The sequence below is a fragment of the Primulina eburnea genome, chromosome 5, assembly GCF_022965805.1.
Source record: "Primulina eburnea isolate SZY01 chromosome 5, ASM2296580v1, whole genome shotgun sequence".
Classification (NCBI taxonomy): Eukaryota; Viridiplantae; Streptophyta; class Magnoliopsida; order Lamiales; family Gesneriaceae; genus Primulina; species Primulina eburnea.
Window position 1 is genome coordinate 509,970 of NC_133105.1, and position 19,187 is coordinate 529,156.

A 19,187-nucleotide genomic window follows, 5' to 3' on the forward strand; every position below is an offset into this window, starting at 1 on the left:
TTTAATATATGCCACTCCAGAGTTTTTACATCAGCAATCTTGGTTTACTCGTGATTTCTGGTTTACGTAGGTCACTGGAAAAAGTAAATGGATGAAAAGTTGTTGATCTTCCTAAGTCTCAAGTCTTACCATATCGTGATTTTGCAAGCTCGTGCCCAGATATTTTGATTTATTAAAAGGGAGATGAAGGACTAATAAAGCATGAATTTCCTAATACATGAAAGCTATAAGTTGTATATTTTTATTTTATCATTGAAGCCAAAAGACAACCAAGGTACTGATGTCATAAGTGGCTTTGCTTTTATTATGTCACTAATCCCTTTCCCAAAGCTGAAATAACAATACATTGGAAGTTCGGGAGAGAGTTTAATACTTTAATTATTCATGAAAAGTTGAGCAGCAGTTATGAATAAAATTTTGAATCCGTGGATCACAATTTTCATTTAATGTTCCAGCCATTTTGCATGGCAAGAAAAGTTTTAACTAGAGTACTCAACAGCTCGGTTCAACCCATGAAAAGTCAAAGAATAAGCCTTGGATCAGAGTAAATTTTAGCTAAATTTATCCGAATGGATTTACTCCACGTGAAGGCATATGAGGTGCAGCTTGCCAGGATTCTTCTCTGTTCGCTTGATAGATTGGGTTGACCGATGCAAAGGGATCATTAGAGCCACCAGAAATTCCTTGTTCACTGCAGCAAAAAGCTTATAAAGAGTAAATAAAATATATATCAAGAAAAAAAAAAGTATGTAGTCTATAATTTTAGAATTTTAACGACTTCTGGAGAAGCCAAAGCGTCCTATTACCTAGTAATACATGGCATGTTATTTGGTTGCTGTCTTAAATAAGCCCCTGAAAATATGGAATTACATGAATGGACAACAAATTAGCACATAATATTTATATGGATAACTATGAACGTTAGAAGTGATGAGAAGAAAAATGACAGGTATTACCTTGAGGCAAGTTTATTGGATAAGGGGCAGCAAGTGGAGAAAATGATAGTGTGTATGGCGAGGGATGCTGCTGTAAAAATGTACCAGATGACATGTTTGGTAGAGCTCCTTGCAATGATGATATGGAAGGAAACTAAACCAAAAGACGAAGAAAGATAATACTCACAACTTCAGTGAAAATTAAAACCATAAACAAACTGTACGGTGTTAAATAAGTAGATTGTTTGGAAAACGAGTGGTATCTCTACGCACCATGGTTGCTTGAGCTTGAGGTCTTTCATTGCCAATATCGAAAGGATTGCTTGGTTTTGTGGCATTCAGAAAAGCAACGGTTGACTGTGAAAGAAAGGTCGATTTTCGGCAAGTGTAAATCTTCCGGAACTTTGATTTTAGATTGTCTAATAAAGAATGCAGTGTTTTAGATGATACCTACCGTTGGAGGAGGTTGGGATTGCATTACATGAGGGGGGCGCAATTGCCAACCAGAAACAGCTGGAGTGAATGCGGTGAAATCTGAAGCAAAAAGGTCCTGCAGAACACTTTTCAAAAGTTCATGAAAATTCTCGAACACAAAAAAGTCTTAGAGTTCGGATACGACAAGCATTACCGCCGGAAGTTCCTTTCTTTGATTAGGCATCGACCCATCTCCTTCTTCGTCAACTTCTGATGGTTTATCAAATGAAACATTTGAAACTGGTTTCGGAACATTTAACACGGGCGAAGAATTCTGCTGCTGGTGTAACTCGGTTATCTGCTCTGTAGGATCACTGCTATTGCTAGAAAATATGTTGTCGTTATCCATTTTTGGAGCAGAAAGAGTTACAGAAGAATCAGAAATTTTAGTTGCATTTCTTGATCCATCGTCAGTAGCCGCGGAACTGCTAATTAGGTCTTCCATCGCACCCGATGAAGTTTCAACACCAGAAGGTGAAGTTACAGGAGCTGAATATTCAAATAATAAAGACTCCAATGTATTCACCTTTGCAGCACTAGCCGTATCTTCATCAAACTTGTTTGAATCCAACTGCCCCTGTGGCCCAGGGTTGTCATCAAAATCGATCAAGCTACTGAGATTTACAATCCCCTTTTGTATTTTATTCCCATCTGTAGAATCTTGATTAGTAGGATGGGCGTTGGGAGGCTCGCCTATTGTAAGACGTGGAACTTTGTCGCCTAAAATATCTTTTACGGGGCGTATTTCAGGAACACTTATCTCTCCTCGCTTCCGAGAACTAGGCGAACTGCTCTCTCCTCTAGATTCTCTTTGACCGTACCTATCATAAAGCTTCACATTCCCATCATCTCGAAACCTGTCATCAACTATCTCAAACCGTGTGGAGCGACTCCTTTGGCCACCTGGTCTGACATTTTCTTGGACATATCGAGGACGACTCCTTTCCTCCGTGTCCTTGAAATTTTTGCCATCAAATCTTGGAGCCGGACAAGATTTTTCATTAGAACAAAGTTCATAAGAGCCATCACCGCCACTTTTTCCACCTTTCTCAAATGAACGCCTCTCCAAATTGCAGTCCTTTCCGCCCCAACTAGATTTTTCAGAAGAACGTGGCTCATGAGAATCATTCCTCCGATCCTGAACTTTTTCAGTTCACATAAATGAAATTTTAAGCATAAATTCAATGAATATGCCTATATTATGTATTTACGACCATGATTCTTACCTCAAATACTGATAGCCTATCAGATCTATTCCCACCAGCAAACTTCCGTTCAACGTACACATGTCTTATAAATTCTCGAAGCCGTTGCAGGTTACTGGATTACACAGAATAGCAATCGAATAAAAACATGCATCCACAAGTTAAATGGTAACTACACAGTAACTTCACGAACATACTCCCATTACCTTCCATCGGGGTAAAAATTACGCTGTGGATCCCATATTTTAAAATAAATTTGCTTTGCACGCTGTAAAAATGATAGATCAGTTGGTCACAGGACCAAAATCAAGAAGCTACATTTACATCTCAGGAAAAAGACAGAACCTCATTTCCTCCGGCTTGAAGAGCACTGACTTCTTCTGCATTAAACTTTGCCATTGACACTGATTTCACTCGATGCGTAAATTCCCGACTGAGATCAATCATTTCAATAATTTATCCCTTCCTCAAAAAGCGAGACTCAGACAAAAACGATTCATTTTTTTATTATTTTTCTGTAAATATAAGTTCTTGAAGTCGTCTCCTCGTCAAAATTACTGGTCTCATATTCAGTTACATTATTGAAAAATAAAACTTACTGTACTCCACTACAATTCGTGCATACAAATGTCCAGAAAGTTGTGCAAACATACTGAGGCCCCTGATATATTACAAAGAGAGAAAGATTAGATTTGGTAGATTTCTTTTAATTTTTAAATTTGAAGGCATACCAAACTGTTGCAGTTAATGCATCTCTTATTCTCCGGTTGCTTCAGAAGACCACGAATGATATTTTCGATCCTTTCTTCTTCCTTTATACGGGGAGGCATTTTTCCCGTTGAACCTTTTCTTATCCAATTCAGCACCTCTACAAACAACAAAAATGCCCACAAAGAAAAAAAAGGAATTACTTTGAGAATAAGACAGAAATCTTGTCAAAATTTATATACATTCCATTACCCTAAATAAAAACCACAAATCAAAACAAAATTTAGCATGATTGCATCAGTTAAACGAATGACAGGTTATTAGACTAAAAGGAGGAAAATCCACCTGAAATTTTTTCTTCAGATTGGCATGATTAATGAAGTTTGTTTGTTTTTTTCCCTGCAAAACTCTTTCCGCGGGAGAAGAAGCAGAGGTGTGGAGGGAGAACTGGCGGTTTTGGCGGTTATTCTGTTATTTCTGTCTTTCGTATTCTACTTATTTGTTAATTACGATTAAATCTGCTTTCACATCCACAAATTTCTTTATATGTTCGTTATTTCTCAAAAGGTGTTATAAATTGTTTCGTCAGAAAATAAAAGTGTATAAATTGTTTATTTTTAGGCTTTAAATATATTATACAATCAAATGTGCTTCAAAAACAAACCAGATTCAGCCATCAGTTGTTTTCCTCAAAATTGGAAAACAAAGTGTTAGAACATTGAGGAATATTTTTAGCGTTTGTGAAATATATGAATCAAACCAAGGATAATTAAATTCATAAAGGTGAAGCAATATAAATATGAGTAAATTTCTTGTAAGACGACTTCACGAATCTTTATCTGTGAGACGAGTCAACCTTACCGATATTCACAATAAAAAGTAATACTCTTAACATAAAAAAATATTTAATACTTTTTCATTGATGATCCAAATAAGAGATCCGTCTCACAAACTACGATCCGTGAGACCGTCTCACACAAGTTTTTGCCTAATAAATATATAAATAAATCAAGCCATTCCAATCATCATGACATTCTCAATCTTACTCTACAAATATACAATAATATATCTAAAAGTCAAAAGATAAATTGGTAATTTAATGCTTAATCATAATTTCAATCCATCAAAGTAAACAAATTATCATTTAGTCTATTCTACATTTTATTCCCTCACTGCAATAATTCCAACAATTAACAAGATATTTAGATTATGTGAAATGCAGACTTCTGTAGATCTCAAAGTTCATTGTCACATAGCTCTTCAAATTTGTCTTCAAGAACGCAGAACTTTCTGATATTTCCATGTTCAAAGTATGGACATACTCGGTAGTTACTGCTCGGAATGTTAAATTTAAGCTTACATAGATGACAGAACTCGATGAACATTCTATAATCCGATAAAATTTACAAGCAACTCTCACTGGGATACAAAACAAAAGGTCAATTCAACCCACTAAACCACCTCGCAAGCCAAGCAATTGACTCTCCACGCTGCCAAAAATTGAATTATAGCCGATCCTTAAAACAAAATAACATAAAATCGCCAGAAAAAGATGAACACACTTCTCACCAAGATGTCACAAAGTTGTGACGACGTGTTTTCAACAAAACAAACGAAACTTCTAGAAATTGAACATTTGAAGCAAAAAAACATATACGATTTGTTAATCATGATGAATCCCGAACAGAGTAAATACTCAAACCATGAGCTTTCTCCAGTACCAAATAATGTAGTTGCTTGATAAAGCAAGTTCGTTGCTCCAAACCTTACACCCAAGTTTATAAAGGTCGTTGATTCCAAGAAATGTGCTGTACTATCAGGACTATCTACCACTGAAACTAGGGTTCAATGGTTAAACTGGAGAAAAGAAATTATATACAATGATTGAAAACCAAAATTCGACACACCCCTTCTGCTAAAAGCATCATAAGAGTCGGCATTTGAATAGAAAAAGGTAGAAACCTGCTACTGAGGGGGGGAATATGCACATATAAAAGCTGGAGCATCATGAACCAAAACTGCGCTCATAAAGACAATTAGGTGGCCTGGAGACCATTGTATCGGGCTAGGCACAAATATACTCGCCCTTCTAGTAACTCGCCAGCCATCATATGACATTAATAAAACATTATATTCAATGAACCAAGAGAGACGGCCACATCTTTGGCATAGGCCACAGGGATTCTCAACTGAAACATGCAACTTGAAAATGCAGCATAACCTCAAGCTCACACACTAGCAGCTTCCAGCTGATGAGAGTAATTTTCACAAATAATAATAGCCCAATGCTCATTCTAATTATTGCCATCAAAGTTCTCATTGGCAGCTCTGATTGCCTCGGCAGTCATTAGAGCAATCACAGCTTTGTGAATAGCAAATTCTGCTTTAGAAAACAATCTATGAGCATTTTCCCTCTTAAGCTTAGCCATTTTATGTGCATGTTGTGCAGCACGTGATGCATCACGTAACCGAAGCTCACAAAGATCTGAACCCTTCAGCAGCTCCACTCCTTGCCTCTGGGTTCCCTCAAAAAAGTTGTGCTTTTGACCTGAGAATTCAGGCAAATCCATGTTCCACTGGTGAGTTCCATTTCTATTTCCTATTGTCCTTTGGCTGTAGGACATCATCTGCTGGTTATTTAGAGAAAGATTCGTCGGATTGTACTGGTAAACCTTTTGGTTGCGATTCAACTCAGGCACATTAGTACTCAATGAAAAAAATGCATCTCGTGGAGACCACAACCTAGTTGAAGCCTGAAGTGTTGGTGAAATATCAGAAGATTCATGTACAGTATTTGCATACAACACTTTCTCATCTCCAAAAGTGTGTCCATTTAGTCTCCTCCCTGCAACAGTTGTACAAAATAAGTCATGAAAGCAGAAAGAAAAACATATTACTTGTATAAGAAAAGAAACAAAGGCATATTCCAAAGAGACACATGACAGGGACAAATACGGCTTTGAGAGGAGAGAGAACTCTACCAAAAGTGTGAAGACTGTCATGATCCCCTGAAGTTGTATTATGGTGTCCAGAAACTGAAAATTTCCTATGAGACCGTTGTTTTGAACCCTTGTTAGGAACATCCAAGCCCCGTGGTTTAAGGCAGAAAGCAAACATGGATGGTTTTTCAAGGTGGGGAACAGGAAAGGAACCATTGCCCCTGGCAACAGTAAGCTCCCACTCCTTCAGCTGATGTCGATACTGGCCCCAAAGGGGAGGCTGGATACAAAGACAGTAGGTCAAGAGTACTCAGCAACTTCATATAATACTAGTAAAAGATGCACACGCATTTGCATGTGTTATTATTATTTTTAATTTGATCAAATAATATTAAATAATTAACACGAAATTATTTTCAATTTAGAAGAGATGTCCGATTTAAAAGGGAAGTTTTAGTTGGGTAAGAAGGACAATTATGAAATTAAATATTTTGATGTCCTATAAGTTAGTTAGTTTAAGGTCTCACATTTAATAATTTAATATAGATATAATAACAAGCATTAGTATCAGTATTGATCGATGAAGCTAAAACAAATATCCCATCAGACGCAATATGCTGCTGTGAACACCCTAAAGTGACAGTTGTTCCATATCAGTATGCTCTGAACTAGATTAGATATCTCCTGCTATAAATAAATAAGCAAAATGGTTAAATCAATAAATGTTAAATTTTGGAGCTTGATAAGTGCAAATCAGCGCCATATGTGCATTGACACATAAAATAACTGACAGAAGAAATGGAACTTAAGGAAAGGGGGGTGGGTTTAAACTAGGCACTGTGGTCTGTGTTGGAATGTCAACAAGATCTACAACAACGTTTGGCTGGCAATGACACATCATTAGCTGGGATGAAGGATTCAGATGCAAACCAGTGATGGTGCAGATACGCCATCATACATGACAAAAGATAAGGAGCTCAACTCAATCTTGGATTGAGCCCAAGAGGTTAAAACATGGAGTACGCATTATCCCATTAAGCATATCATCATCTGGAAAAGTTTGGTAGTTACATATTTAATTTTACACTTTTATTCCACAGGATTAACCATATTTCTGACTCAGGTACCACTTCTAAAAGAAATTCATCATGTTCTTTCACAAGAAAACAACAAAGAATAATAAAAGTCCCACTCAGTCATCCACCGAATAATACATACATATTGGCATGCAAATAATTTAAGCTTTTAAAAGAAAGACTAGCACTTTGTACCTGTAAATGTCTTATCAAAGGCATGCCTTTTCTATCCCTTTTCTGTCGCCAATATTCGTAAACGACTTTTGCTGATTCCAAGTAACCTATTCCCATTACAAGCTCCTCAATTTCAGTATCTGTGAAGTTGTCACGGCACTGAATATATGCACCTTTTTCAAACATGTCTATTGTTTGCTCCATAAATTCATCAGACATCTCTTCACATAGATGTTTGTCGGTACATTTCTTTTTTGCCTCCAACCACTGCTCATCCTCGCTATCTAAGTCATATAAAACACGAGACGGGTCCATCGCCATTTCAACATCAGTTTGAACCTGTCGGAAATACTTCGCATGATTCCGGACAAAAGGGACTTCGGTTCCACCATCATTTCTCTCCTCAACCAGCCACACTCCAGGGATAGGGATATGTTTCACTGAAGCAGCACGAATATTCCGATTGTAACACTCCTCATGCATCTCCTTGAAAAGCGCCCACTGGCTCCTGTCAGAAAACTCCAGTACCCAGTCATTTCCCCCCCTCCACATCATAGCATGTGAGAAACGGTTAGTGGAGCCAGGCTGCAAAATATGAGTGACTTTATATGAATATTTTGTAATTCCAGAAAATTTGACGACCAGTCTCCATTCATTGTGATCCGCGACTTCTAAGAAAATATGTGCTCCACTTTCTCTCCATCCTTTGTCTCCCTGGGTGACCAAAACATTTGCACCGCATTCTAGCAACTCCAAATATTTCTGGCTACCCTTAGAACCATCAGGTATCCGCTTCTGGCTAGCTCTCCTTATTCGTTTGCAAGGTAGAGCTTTGTTGTTTAGCATTTTTTGCTTAGAATTGAGATCAAAACCTGAAGAAGGCAACGTATATTGAACCTGAGTCCGTGGCCTCTTTGGTCCATTGCTGAACCCATTGTGAATGAAGTTCATCTTCCCATCAGGCCACAAGGGAGAGAGATCGCCAAGGGGAGAAGAAATCGAGCTGCTTCTACCATGTTTCCATGAACGCGTAGAACCAATAGGGTTTGCGCTGAGAACAGAGGCATCGCGTACATTACAAAACACACCAGAGTTCTGTCTAAAAGCCATGTCAGTTTGGTCGAAACATGGAATGTCTACTAAAATACCAGCTGATCTGTTATCAAACCTAGAATCGGAGGCAGAAGATATAATGGAAGTGGGTGGAGAAGGGACCTTCTGATGATTCTCAGAAGAATAGACTTTCTCAACGACGTTTCTCCCCAAAGCATCTGTTCCTAAATCTTGCTCACAATTTGGCAAGCCCCAGAAAGCAGGGGCTTCTGTCTCCAGTGTCTGCAATTTGTCTCCCGTAGTTGTATCTTCAACATTAATGGGAGTAAACTCCTCCACCTAACCACCATAACAAACAAACACAAAAGAAAATGAATGAGATAGAAACATAATCCCATGGATCTGAAAGAAGCACGCAAATAACTAAATTCTCCCATCCTCGACAAATAAATGGCAAGGCTCGAATTAGCTAGAGGTATTGAAAAAATATAATTAGAAAATGATTTTAGGTATTACATCACAGTTCAGGAAACAAGAGATAATCAACAGACATCCCAAAAAAAAAATTTAATGGATTCATTAGCCTGAAAAAGGAAATAGTAACGAGTGTCGTATTAAAACACAAATTAAAAACAGCAAAATGGTACAAACAATAAAATACCATTAATTGAAAATGTATTGATATGGTATACCTCTAATGACGAGATCTCTAAACCTAACTGAGGCTTGCACTGCTGAAAATTCACACATTCAAGTTGGTTAATGTCATCATGTGAGGATTCTGAGACTGGTAATTGCTTGACAAGACGAAAATGCTGCATAAGCTTGGAATCTAAGTAAAGCCACTTTAAAAGTCGAAGTCCAGAGAAGCTATAAGAAGCAAAGGCATGCTTCTTGTTTACATCTTGAACGCTAAAAAGTTTGAACCTTACTGACCTCACTGGTAATAACATATCATCATTCCATTGTTCATCCTGTTCACCACACGCTATGAGGATTAAAAAGACAAAGGTTAAAGCCTGCTTCAGGCAACCTTCGAATAACAGAAACCTTAACCCAAGGTTACTATCAACGAAAAGCATCTCCAGGACAACAGCAGGAGAGGCAGCCACCACTGATCCATAATGAAGCATCGGTATGTTATGAAGCAGCCAAATATCTTGTGTTCCAAGAGAATAAAGAAAAGGTAACAAAGGTATGCAAATCTGGACTCTGATTTCTTGAAGCATCGATGGCACCATATCAATTCCCAACTCACCATGGGCCTCAACCAGTCTCAACTTCCTGTCCGAATCCACATATCCAGTACAAGATTCCTTTTTAACAGCTGGTAAAGTAACCATAATAGGGTCAACCGTGACAGTCCCTGGGGAACTACCATGTGATTTGACAGCCGTACACAAAGAACTACCTCTTTTACATCGCATGTCGTATTTCCGCCTCACATAAACTACATTTTGAGAACTGCTGGTAGTTCCCATCAGACATTGACCTAGACTTCCATGACCAGGTATTTTATCTGTTGATGTAGACATGCAATCTGGCTCATTTCCAGGTCTTTTTGAGCCAGAAAATTCACTATCCAAATCAGTTTTCGTACATGATAATGAAGAGCCCATGTTCATCTGTGACTGCTTGAAACTTCCACCACCAAGTGCTTTATCCGCGGATGCAGACTCACATTCTGGCCCATCATCGACTCCCTTTGAATTGGCAAGTTTGCTATTTGATTCATCGGTTTTCTCGGATGAAAAACTAGAGCCCAGAGGCTGATGAACTTGTGAATTCTTCTGCCTTCTCAAAGATTTAGGTAAAGAACGAGCAAGCCATGATGAAATGGGCTCTGAATCAAGATAGTTTTCCATGCCGATGTCATCATTTAATGGGGGAACACTTTTTCCTTTGTGCACATTTTTATTGCCTTCAGAATTTTTCCTTGATTTTTGTTTCCCAGGAACTTCGCTTGGGAGAAGCAAAACTTTGAATTTCTCTTCATGAAGGTCAACCCATTCCTCATCACGATCATCATACTTTACGTGATGAAGCTTACATTCTGGGTGATAGTCATTGACAAGGCCGTGATACCAACTTTCATCCAATGGCCAAAAGACTTTAATTCTCCGGTTTATAAACCAACATGCATCCAGGCTATTGGGAATAATGTCATAAAAATGACGGCGTTTCCTGGGCATTCCCTTGCCTTTATCTTCGCTTCTTGGTCTAAGAGCTCTACTCTTTCCATCAAGTGATGCAGACTCCATAGCACCAACTGAGTTATCCTGCAGAGTAAATGAATCATGACCAGGTGAAACGGGAAAAGAAAATCCATCGGCCGTCCGTGAAACAGAAGATTCTTTTTTTGAGGGGAAACCTGTACAGTTAGGATCAAATCTAGATGAGAGCATCCTTGCTGCATTTTGTTCAAGGTTCTCTTCATCGTCGTCATCATCTTGGAAAGAAACAAACTGACTATCTGATTTTGAACTACCAGCTGAAGGTTCAGACTTTTTTATTGAGGCCTTAACACCATTTCTACCAGCTATGGTATCCTTTTTTTTTCTACTGTTGTGTCGCTGCTTTTTATTAGATATGTCACCATTGTCCACTACTGGACTAACTTCTTCCTCGGTGTGCACAACTGAACTGGGCTTATCTTTCCTGGCTTCCTTAGCTTCATCAGTAACTGGCTTCCGCTTTAATTTTGAAGTCGAATTACCGACGTTGCCCGTTGATTTACAATTCACCTTCTTCTTGGGTTTCGATTTTGAACCACCACAGGTGTCAACGGCAGATTTAATGTTTGAGCTACCATCATTAACAGAATCTGACCTACCTAATCGGTCTTTTGGACCAGGCGAATTACTAGAATTTGCATTAAATATTTTCACACAATCTTCGGAATTGGTAAGATCCAACGGTTCAGACCCTTGACCACTTTTCAACTTTTTCCGCCTCGCCAAACCACGAGGTCGTTTGGGGATATTAAAAGCATTTCCATTTTTACCCAGAGCAAATGCAACGCCGTGCAAAAGTTTACTCCCACCACTAGATTCATGACTAAAATCTGGCTCAGATTTCACGCCATTCGCACCCTCCTTCCTACTTTTCTTAGCATCAAGCTCTATACAACTAAAAGAAGCTCCCTTTCCATTCTTCCTCTTCTTCTTTTTAACATACCCGTGATTGTTTCCTTCCGAAACTTTCTTACTCGCTCCAACATCAGAAACCCTAGAGCTGTAGAGGCTCTTCAGATCCAAGGATTTTCTATCAGGGCTATCAACACCACCAGCCTTCTTTACACTATTTTCCATCAAAAATTCCTTGCCTCAATCACCCCAACACGGTAAATCTTATTTTCGTTTCCCATTCAGATCTGCCAGTACAAGTCCACATTAAAAAAATAACAATCAACAACAAAAAAAAGAGCACTGAATCATCAGCAATCATGCCAACAACTACTAACTTCTAAAAAAAGTCGATCAAATAAAAATAACCAATACGAATCACATAAAAACAACGTTCATACACATAAATTAGACATGCAAAATGTTTTGTGATTATATACCCAAATAAATAATACCTGTGATTGGAATTGCGGTAAACTCATCGCGGCGGAGTGGAGATCGAGCATTGGAACTGTTCAGATTTGAGTTGAATTTTGGGAAAACGATGCGCGAAATTCAGTTTTGATTTCAATCCCCTTAATTGAATTTTACTGATTATATTTTGATTTTTTTTTCCTTAGAAAGAGAAAATTTCTAGGGTTTGATTTTGATTCTTAATTTCCGTGAAGGCGAGGATTAACAAGGATTTCAGTCGGAAAATGTTAATTCAAAAGGCCAAATAACCGTGCCACGTGGAATACTTGGTAGCCGTTGGATATTGGTCTCGACTGGGTATCGATAGCCGGAGCTCACCGCAAGAAGTAAAAATCGAGTGCTTTGATCACAACAGACGGTCTCGATTGAACAAGAGGCGTACACGTGGACGGCCACATCTTGCACAAGTATTTATACTTGTGTGCGGTGCCTCAGAGCAAAAATAATCACTAGAAAACCAACGAGTTTACAAAAACCAACGCTAGTGATCTTAATCAAAAATCAATTTTCTCAACATGTTGAGAAAACAAAATGTTTTATAAAATAACCAACAACACTAAAACACGATTAAGAAAGCAAAAAGTGATGTCAAAAACTGGAGCAACAAAAACAAATCTTCAGTCAATTCCTTCACAGATGTTGTCTCCAACAATCACGGCAACAGATGAAACACCACTCTTCCAAACATCGACGTCCTTGTAGAATGTTTTTATCTGAAATCTACGACGTGCAAAGTGCACATGATATGCAGTCACAAAAACTTCCAAGTGAATAGTGAAAAAAGCACGATCTTGAAAGCAATAGAATTTAAGAACCAAAAAGAACTACCGCTCTTTCCTTAACGTGTTTCTTTTATTTATAGTTGTATTATATTTTAGGATTCATTTTCAAAGAAATTTACAAGATATAAAAATCAAGAATTCTATCAAAAACAATCTCTTTTTAGATCAATAATATCATATCTTAAAAATCACTATTATAAATATCATATCTAGAAAGAAAAAATCATTAATTCAATATATCATGAAATCTATCTATAAGAAAATTAAATTTAAAAATTATTGCAAGGGATAAATTATATCTTGTAATCCAAAATAATTTTTCCTTTCAGAATGCTACTCGACGACTAAAAGCTTAATCGACATAGTACTTAATCATTTAAGATAAGAGTGGGTCTCATATGAGACCGTCTCACATATCATAATCTGTGAGACGGGTCAACCATACACATATTCACAATAAAAAGTATTACTCTTAGGCTATGTTTGGTAGATAGGATTAGCCCATGATAAGTTAACAATCATCATATATCCAATGTTTGGTTGGTTTTTTGATCAAATATATGGGCCCGTGAAATAAGAAAAAGCCCGCACTGTAGCTATAATTTGTTGGACAAATAATACTGATAATTTAGGTGTGATAAGTTATCTCATTTATTGATTAAAGTAAATTTTACCATAATACCCTTTCTCTCTCCTTCATCACCACAAAACTGTAATTTTGTACGAGATACTTTCAGAAACATCACCACAAACTATTGTCCTCCATTGGAGCACAATCTTCGCCTTGTAAATGTTGGATTAGCACTTATATCAGTAGGAGTCATGCTGAGTCTTGCCGTGTGGATGCTGTACGTGAACCGCCCCCGAAGGGAGGAAGTGTTTGCTAAGATCTCATCAAGAATAAGAGACAACTTCAATGGCAACAAATGAAAATGTAGTGAGAATGATGTAACATCAAGTTCAAATATCCTTTTCTCTCTTTTTCATCAAGTCCAAGATACCATCCATGTCTTCTGCGCCGATCTCTCAATTTCAATACAATCCTATGTCTTCTGCGCCGATTGGGTGGAGGTGGAGGTCTCGGTGGTGGTGGTGGATTCAGAGGTGGTGGTGGTTTTGGTGGGCCGTGGTGGTGGTGGTTTTGGTGGGGGCGACGGTTTTGGAGGTGGTGGAGGTTTGGGTGGTGGCGGAGGAATAGGAGGTGGAGGCGGCTTGAGTGGTGGTGGAGGTTTGGGTGGTGGCCATTAAAGGAGTTGTGAGTATTTAGGCGATGGTGGTGGACTTGGTGGTGGTGGTGGTGGTTGGTGGGGGCGGACGGTTTTGGAGGTGGAGGCGGCTTTGGTGGTGGTGGAGGTTTTGGTGGTGGTCATTGAACCAAGAAAATTACAGATGAAAAAATAAATTATTTATGACAAAAATATGGGGATGTTTTGGTCATTTTATGTTAATATACAAAATTAATACGTAATATTAAAATCATACCAAACACCGTAAATTTTATCCCACCATGTTATTTATCAATATCTCTACTTTTTAATCCTATATTATTAATCATTTACTTATTCTATCGCACGTACCAAACGTAGCCAAAGAGTAATAAAATAAGATCATGAAAAGGAAAATGTTTTATTGAAAATTACAAGTGGAACTTAAAATTAACTTGTAAAGCCAAAGTGGTCCAATTTCACTCCATAAGTTGGATCGATCCACTCTTCTATTATTTTGACAGAAAGTTGAGTTGAAATGGTTATACGTTCGTCGTTTTTGACATGCCTAAACTCAAATTTGATTTAATTGTGTAAAAAACTCGTTAGACCACTAAGAAATTAAGATTTTTTTTATATATTTTGATAATAAGATTAAAAAAACAACTAAATTGATTGTGATTCAAGAACGCCTGAATTCAAAGATGATATGATATATGTTATGTAATAATATATGAATAGCAAATCCACATATACATATAAACTAGTACATTAAAATGGATGAATTCAAGCATCTATTTAATAATAAATAAGTCTATTCGTGAGACGATCTCACATCTCTTTATTCGTGAGACGAGTCAATCATTCTTATATTTATAATAAAAAAATGAAATTTTTTTATGAATGACCCAAAAAAAAGACTCATCTTTTGATTTACGAGATCGTCTCAGAGTAATTTTTTTGTTTGTCAATGGATGAAATCCAACTCAAATTTTTAATAAAATTATTATTTATTTTTTAAAAAAAGTTTCTATACCATCGTGGCAAATCCCATAAAATCAATTGTTCAGGGGTTCAATGGACAAATACGAAAATTCCGAAGTGCTATTCGAACAAGCTGCGTATATAAGTAAGCCTCTCCTGCTCTGCAAATTTCGGCCTCCGTTTTCAGCGTCTCGATTTCTCTATTCACCAAACCAACCCTTAATTTATCATCTTATACATACACCTTTGGCTGTATCTATGCATCACGCCTTCACACACACACAAAATCAACACAGCTGCTCTTTTTGATTTACATATCCAAGCCCCATCTCTTCTCCCTATCCGAAGCCCTAAGTCTCTGTTAACCCTAATTTCTGTCCAGCTTCCCGATTCCATCGAAAGATTGTAATTAAGAGTTTATTTTGATATCATCTGGATATCGGATTTTAGGTGTTAATTCACGCAAGTTCTGTCTTTTGGAGTTTTGGAAAATGTTAATCTATTTTTAGATTATTTTTGAAATTCAAATTTGCATATCGATTGATTATTTATTTGTTTTTCTTGTCGCTTTTGAACAGTGTTAAGCATCTGTAATATTTGATTCACGAATCAAATTCTTGATACCATCGGAAGTTACTACGTCTGAGCTTTGCCTGAATACCAATTTTGCCCCTTGTTTCTCTAGGTTTTTTGTATCTTTGAAAAAAGCTCCGAGAAAAATGGCAGGAGGCGGGAACAGGAGAAACGAGGGATCATATACAGCTAGCAACACCAATGTTTTTGCTGCACTTGATAGTTTGAGGAAGAAGAAGAAATCTGACAAAGAGAAGAGCTCTTCGAAGGGTCTTGCAAAAGCTGCTTCTGGGAAATTGAAGGATGCTGAAGACAAGCCGCAGGTGTACTGGGCTCCGACACCATTGACAGTGAAGTCGTGGGCTGATGTGGATGATGAGGATGATGATGATTACTACGCGACCACCGCTCCTCCCCAGGCGATATGGGCTGGTTCTGGTCCGAATAAAGCTGAAGAAATGCAGCAACTTGACCCTGTGGAGGTATAGGCAACAAAGGATTTTTTTCATAATATGGAGTTCGTTTTCTTTGTGCAATGTTGTGGTTGAATAGATGTGTTTGCTAGTCATGTTATTCTTCACGCTGAAATATGGTTAGTTCTTGTTAAATGTCCTACCGCTGGAAATTATGCATGTGTACTTTGCATTTAACCACTTGTGGTGTATAACAAATTAACACTAGCTATATCTTGATTTTATATTCTTAGAAGGTTTTTTATGCATGAATCTCTAGCGTTTGTTGTTCTGTCATTAAATTTGTACATGTGTGAAAAGTATTTTACTTGTTTGGGATCTTAAAATATGTTCTTTTATTGCATCAACTGCTGAATTGTCTTGTTATGGTTTGCATGGTTACGTGTCTCAAACAATAACCGCCACAACTTAACATTTAGCAGGATTTTCTTTTTCCTGCAACGCTTTTATGTTACTTTTTTACTAGTGTCTGAGTAAGTTGTCAATTATTGAGTTCTTATTCCTCATACAAGCGTATGATTTGCTTGAGTCAGTGACAGCACGGGTTTTACCCTATTCCTTGCTAGGGTTTAATATTGATGTTACCGGATTTTTTTTATGATTTTTTTAATCTATGTTATTTGTACAAATTGGAATTATGGTTTCATTACAAGATCGTTACCACTTATCTTTCCATTCTTTTATCAAATAGGAAAATTCAAAAATGTGTATCATCAGTGATTGTGATTCTCTGTCTTTTCATGTGAGCTAATACAGTGTAATGAGTCTAATGACGATATTAATGAATTGATAATGTCAGAAGAGACAAATACTTATCTGATATGAGTGGTATGTACTCTGGGCCTTTTCCCTCGAGTTGTGCAGTTCTCAATAATTTTATTTATGATTAATTTGTTAATTTAAAATAAGGATCCTACATTGTACGGGAATAAAATGCTTTATTCAACACTAACTGCTACAATATTGATAGCCTATTCCATATTGATGTAAAGAAATCAAAAATGAAAATTTCTCAATCTCATGTCAAAAGTACGGCATATAGCCCACTTCTTTTCCCAAGTCTTTTATCGGTTTTGTGAATTATGATTAAGACTTCCACGTCTTTAATTACGACTTTTGATTGCACGCAAACCACTGATTGTGAATATATTTGTCATGATCACTGTGACTTTCTGCTGAGACCTTAACGACTCTTTTATGCTTCTTGACTGAAGAAATATCAGAGTATAGCATTTAGAAAAAGCCCTATCATATCCAAGAAACATTTACTCTAATAGTCCTTCTTGTTTGCTAATTATTAGAATCATGAATTATTGAAATGCATGAATTGTATTTGTAACTTGCTAAGATTTTTCAACCAAATTTCAGGAAAGCGAAAGTGAAGATGAACTTCTTGTTGAAGGCGATGATGATGTGGAAGAGGAGCCTGAATATGAAGCAGAGGTGCTAGCTCAGCCCAAGCTAATGGACAAAAAGCCTGTTGAACTTTCTCTAGCACCTAAGGAGGCAGAAAGGCAGCTTTCCAAGAAGGAGATGAAGAAAAAGGAGCTTGCCGAACTGGATGCTCTATTGGCTGATTTTGGAATTAACCAGAAAGAGAAAGCCGAAGATGAGCTAGCTGGTGACTACATTTCTTGGATTCTTTTAAAAAATATGTACTGCTTATCTCATCATGGTCATGATAATTACTGATAAATTCATTAGTTCTGTGGTCTAACTATAAATCCTACGACTCTTTTTATGCCATCTGCGGCCTTAAGAACTTTTTGGTCGTTCGGATTTATTCATGGTACCTTTTTTAAAGAACTGAATTGAAGAAGCGGGTTTCTCTATTCACCAATCCTTTTATCTAAATTTTTCTAATTGGTACTGGTCTGGTACGTTTGTAATGTGGTCTATATAATGATGAAAATACAAGGTTATACGAGCCTTTCAAACCACCAAATACCTTTGCCAACACTGTGGAGCTTAAGCTGGATTTCTCTTTCTTAATCCATACGCAGATGCCTCCAATGAAAAGGACGGACAGTTGAATGATGGTGCAGAGAAGGACAATGGCCCTGCTGAATCAAAAAACGCAAAGAAGAAGAAAAAGAAGGATAAGACTGCAAAAGAGCCGAAGGAACCTCAGGATCGGCCCCAGCCCGATAGCTCGGATTTTCCTAATGGACAAGGAAAAATCGCTGCAGCTGAAGAAGTGGAGGAAGATGCATCTGCTGTTGATTTGAAAGAGCGGCTCAAAAAGGTGGCATCTTCCAAGAAAAAGAAATCAATTAAAGATGTCGATGCTGCTGCGAGAGCTGCTTCCGCTGAGGCTGCAGCAAGGAGTGCAAGACTCGCAGCTGCGAAGAAGAAAGAGAAAAGCCATTACAACCAGCAGCCAATTCGGTAAGAAAAGATTATCACGGCTACTTATAAATGGAGCTGAATTTTTCATTGTTGGCTAATAAACTCAAATCTCCTGTCCGGTTTATTGGTAGATAAACTTCACTATGATGTTACATTTCCCTGACCGTATTGGTTGCTGAGATCTTGTCATCTTCTAGTACTTTGGACGTAATAGATCAGTTTGTAACATACTAGTACTTCTGTATCTATCCTCATCTTTTATTGAATGTCATTAGTTCATGGGGTTAATTTTTATTTATTTATCTCGACTTACCATTTAAATTTGAACCAATATTTTATCGGGAAAAAAATTGTTTAAAAAGTGTGAATTTTATCGGTACTACATGTTCGATAATCCAGCCTTTTGACTGCCTTACTCTAATAACAATGTATTTCTTTTATTTCACGAACTAGTTAATTAAGACAAACTTCTGGATCTTAAAGAAATCCAAATCATATGTTTTTTTTATATAAGATTCTCATTTCATCCCAAATTTGAAGAAGGTCCCAGTTTTCTGTTTTCAGAAAACCACATGGACAAATTCAGAAGTTTCGTTGAGCGGAAGGAATCAATAACTATATATATCAAATGAGAAGTACCGCAAAAAATGCGGGGAAC

At 37.4% G+C, this 19,187-nt stretch overlaps 3 protein-coding genes across 6 annotated transcripts; 1 reads left to right on the top strand and 2 right to left on the bottom strand.

Moving 5' to 3' along the window:
• Positions 1–3,515, bottom strand: LOC140831975 (uncharacterized). 4 transcript variants are annotated; one of them, XM_073195718.1, is made up of 11 exons: positions 3,346–3,515; positions 3,214–3,275; positions 2,960–3,047; positions 2,821–2,882; positions 2,636–2,729; positions 1,564–2,547; positions 1,390–1,485; positions 1,209–1,292; positions 957–1,023; positions 807–852; positions 1–691 (listed from the first exon to the last, which is right to left on the bottom strand). In XM_073195718.1, the coding sequence occupies exons 1-11, from the start codon at positions 3,442–3,444 to the stop codon at positions 562–564; spliced, it is 1,812 nt and encodes a 603-aa protein (XP_073051819.1). In that variant the 5' UTR covers positions 3,445–3,515; the 3' UTR covers positions 1–561. The 4 variants fall into 4 exon arrangements, 3 of the variants coding, with proteins under 3 accessions (XP_073051819.1, XP_073051818.1, XP_073051817.1); XM_073195717.1 differs by having other exon boundaries at positions 957–1,026; XM_073195716.1 differs by having other exon boundaries at positions 4–691; positions 957–1,089; positions 3,346–3,514.
• A 1,146-nt stretch (positions 3,516–4,661) lies between these two features.
• LOC140831976 (uncharacterized) lies at positions 4,662–12,372 on the bottom strand. Its single transcript, XM_073195719.1, has 5 exons — positions 12,145–12,372; positions 9,257–11,937; positions 7,533–8,903; positions 6,304–6,541; positions 4,662–6,167 (listed from the first exon to the last, which is right to left on the bottom strand). Exons 2-5 carry the CDS (start codon positions 11,873–11,875, stop codon positions 5,617–5,619), a joined length of 4,779 nt encoding a protein of 1,592 aa, XP_073051820.1. The 5' UTR covers positions 11,876–11,937; positions 12,145–12,372; the 3' UTR covers positions 4,662–5,616.
• Positions 12,373–15,290: 2,918 nt separating this feature from the next.
• On the top strand, positions 15,291–18,827 carry LOC140831979 (uncharacterized). Its single transcript, XM_073195725.1, has 4 exons — positions 15,291–15,584; positions 15,820–16,189; positions 17,549–17,801; positions 18,184–18,827. The coding sequence occupies exons 2-4, from the start codon at positions 15,854–15,856 to the stop codon at positions 18,570–18,572; spliced, it is 978 nt and encodes a 325-aa protein (XP_073051826.1). The 5' UTR covers positions 15,291–15,584; positions 15,820–15,853; the 3' UTR covers positions 18,573–18,827.
• The last annotated feature ends 360 nt before the right edge of the window (positions 18,828–19,187 follow it).

Coding starts and splice junctions, on each gene's coding strand:
- LOC140831975 (XM_073195716.1), bottom strand. CDS start 3,444: ATGCCTCCCCGTATAAAGGAAGAAGAAAGGATCGAAAATATCATTCGT. Junction 2,730..2,820: donor AATTTTTACCCCGATGGAAG/GTAATGGGAGTA, acceptor TGTGTAATCCAG/TAACCTGCAACGGCTTCGAG. Junction 2,548..2,635: donor ATAGGCTATCAGTATTTGAG/GTAAGAATCATG, acceptor GAAAAAGTTCAG/GATCGGAGGAATGATTCTCA.
- LOC140831979 (XM_073195725.1), top strand. CDS start 15,854: ATGGCAGGAGGCGGGAACAGGAGAAACGAGGGATCATATACAGCTAGC. Junction 16,190..17,548: donor AGCAACTTGACCCTGTGGAG/GTATAGGCAACA, acceptor ACCAAATTTCAG/GAAAGCGAAAGTGAAGATGA. Junction 17,802..18,183: donor AGCCGAAGATGAGCTAGCTG/GTGACTACATTT, acceptor ATCCATACGCAG/ATGCCTCCAATGAAAAGGAC.
- LOC140831976 (XM_073195719.1), bottom strand. CDS start 11,875: ATGGAAAATAGTGTAAAGAAGGCTGGTGGTGTTGATAGCCCTGATAGA. Junction 8,904..9,256: donor TAGAGATCTCGTCATTAGAG/GTATACCATATC, acceptor TATGGTGGTTAG/GTGGAGGAGTTTACTCCCAT. Junction 6,168..6,303: donor TGACAGTCTTCACACTTTTG/GTAGAGTTCTCT, acceptor CAACTGTTGCAG/GGAGGAGACTAAATGGACAC.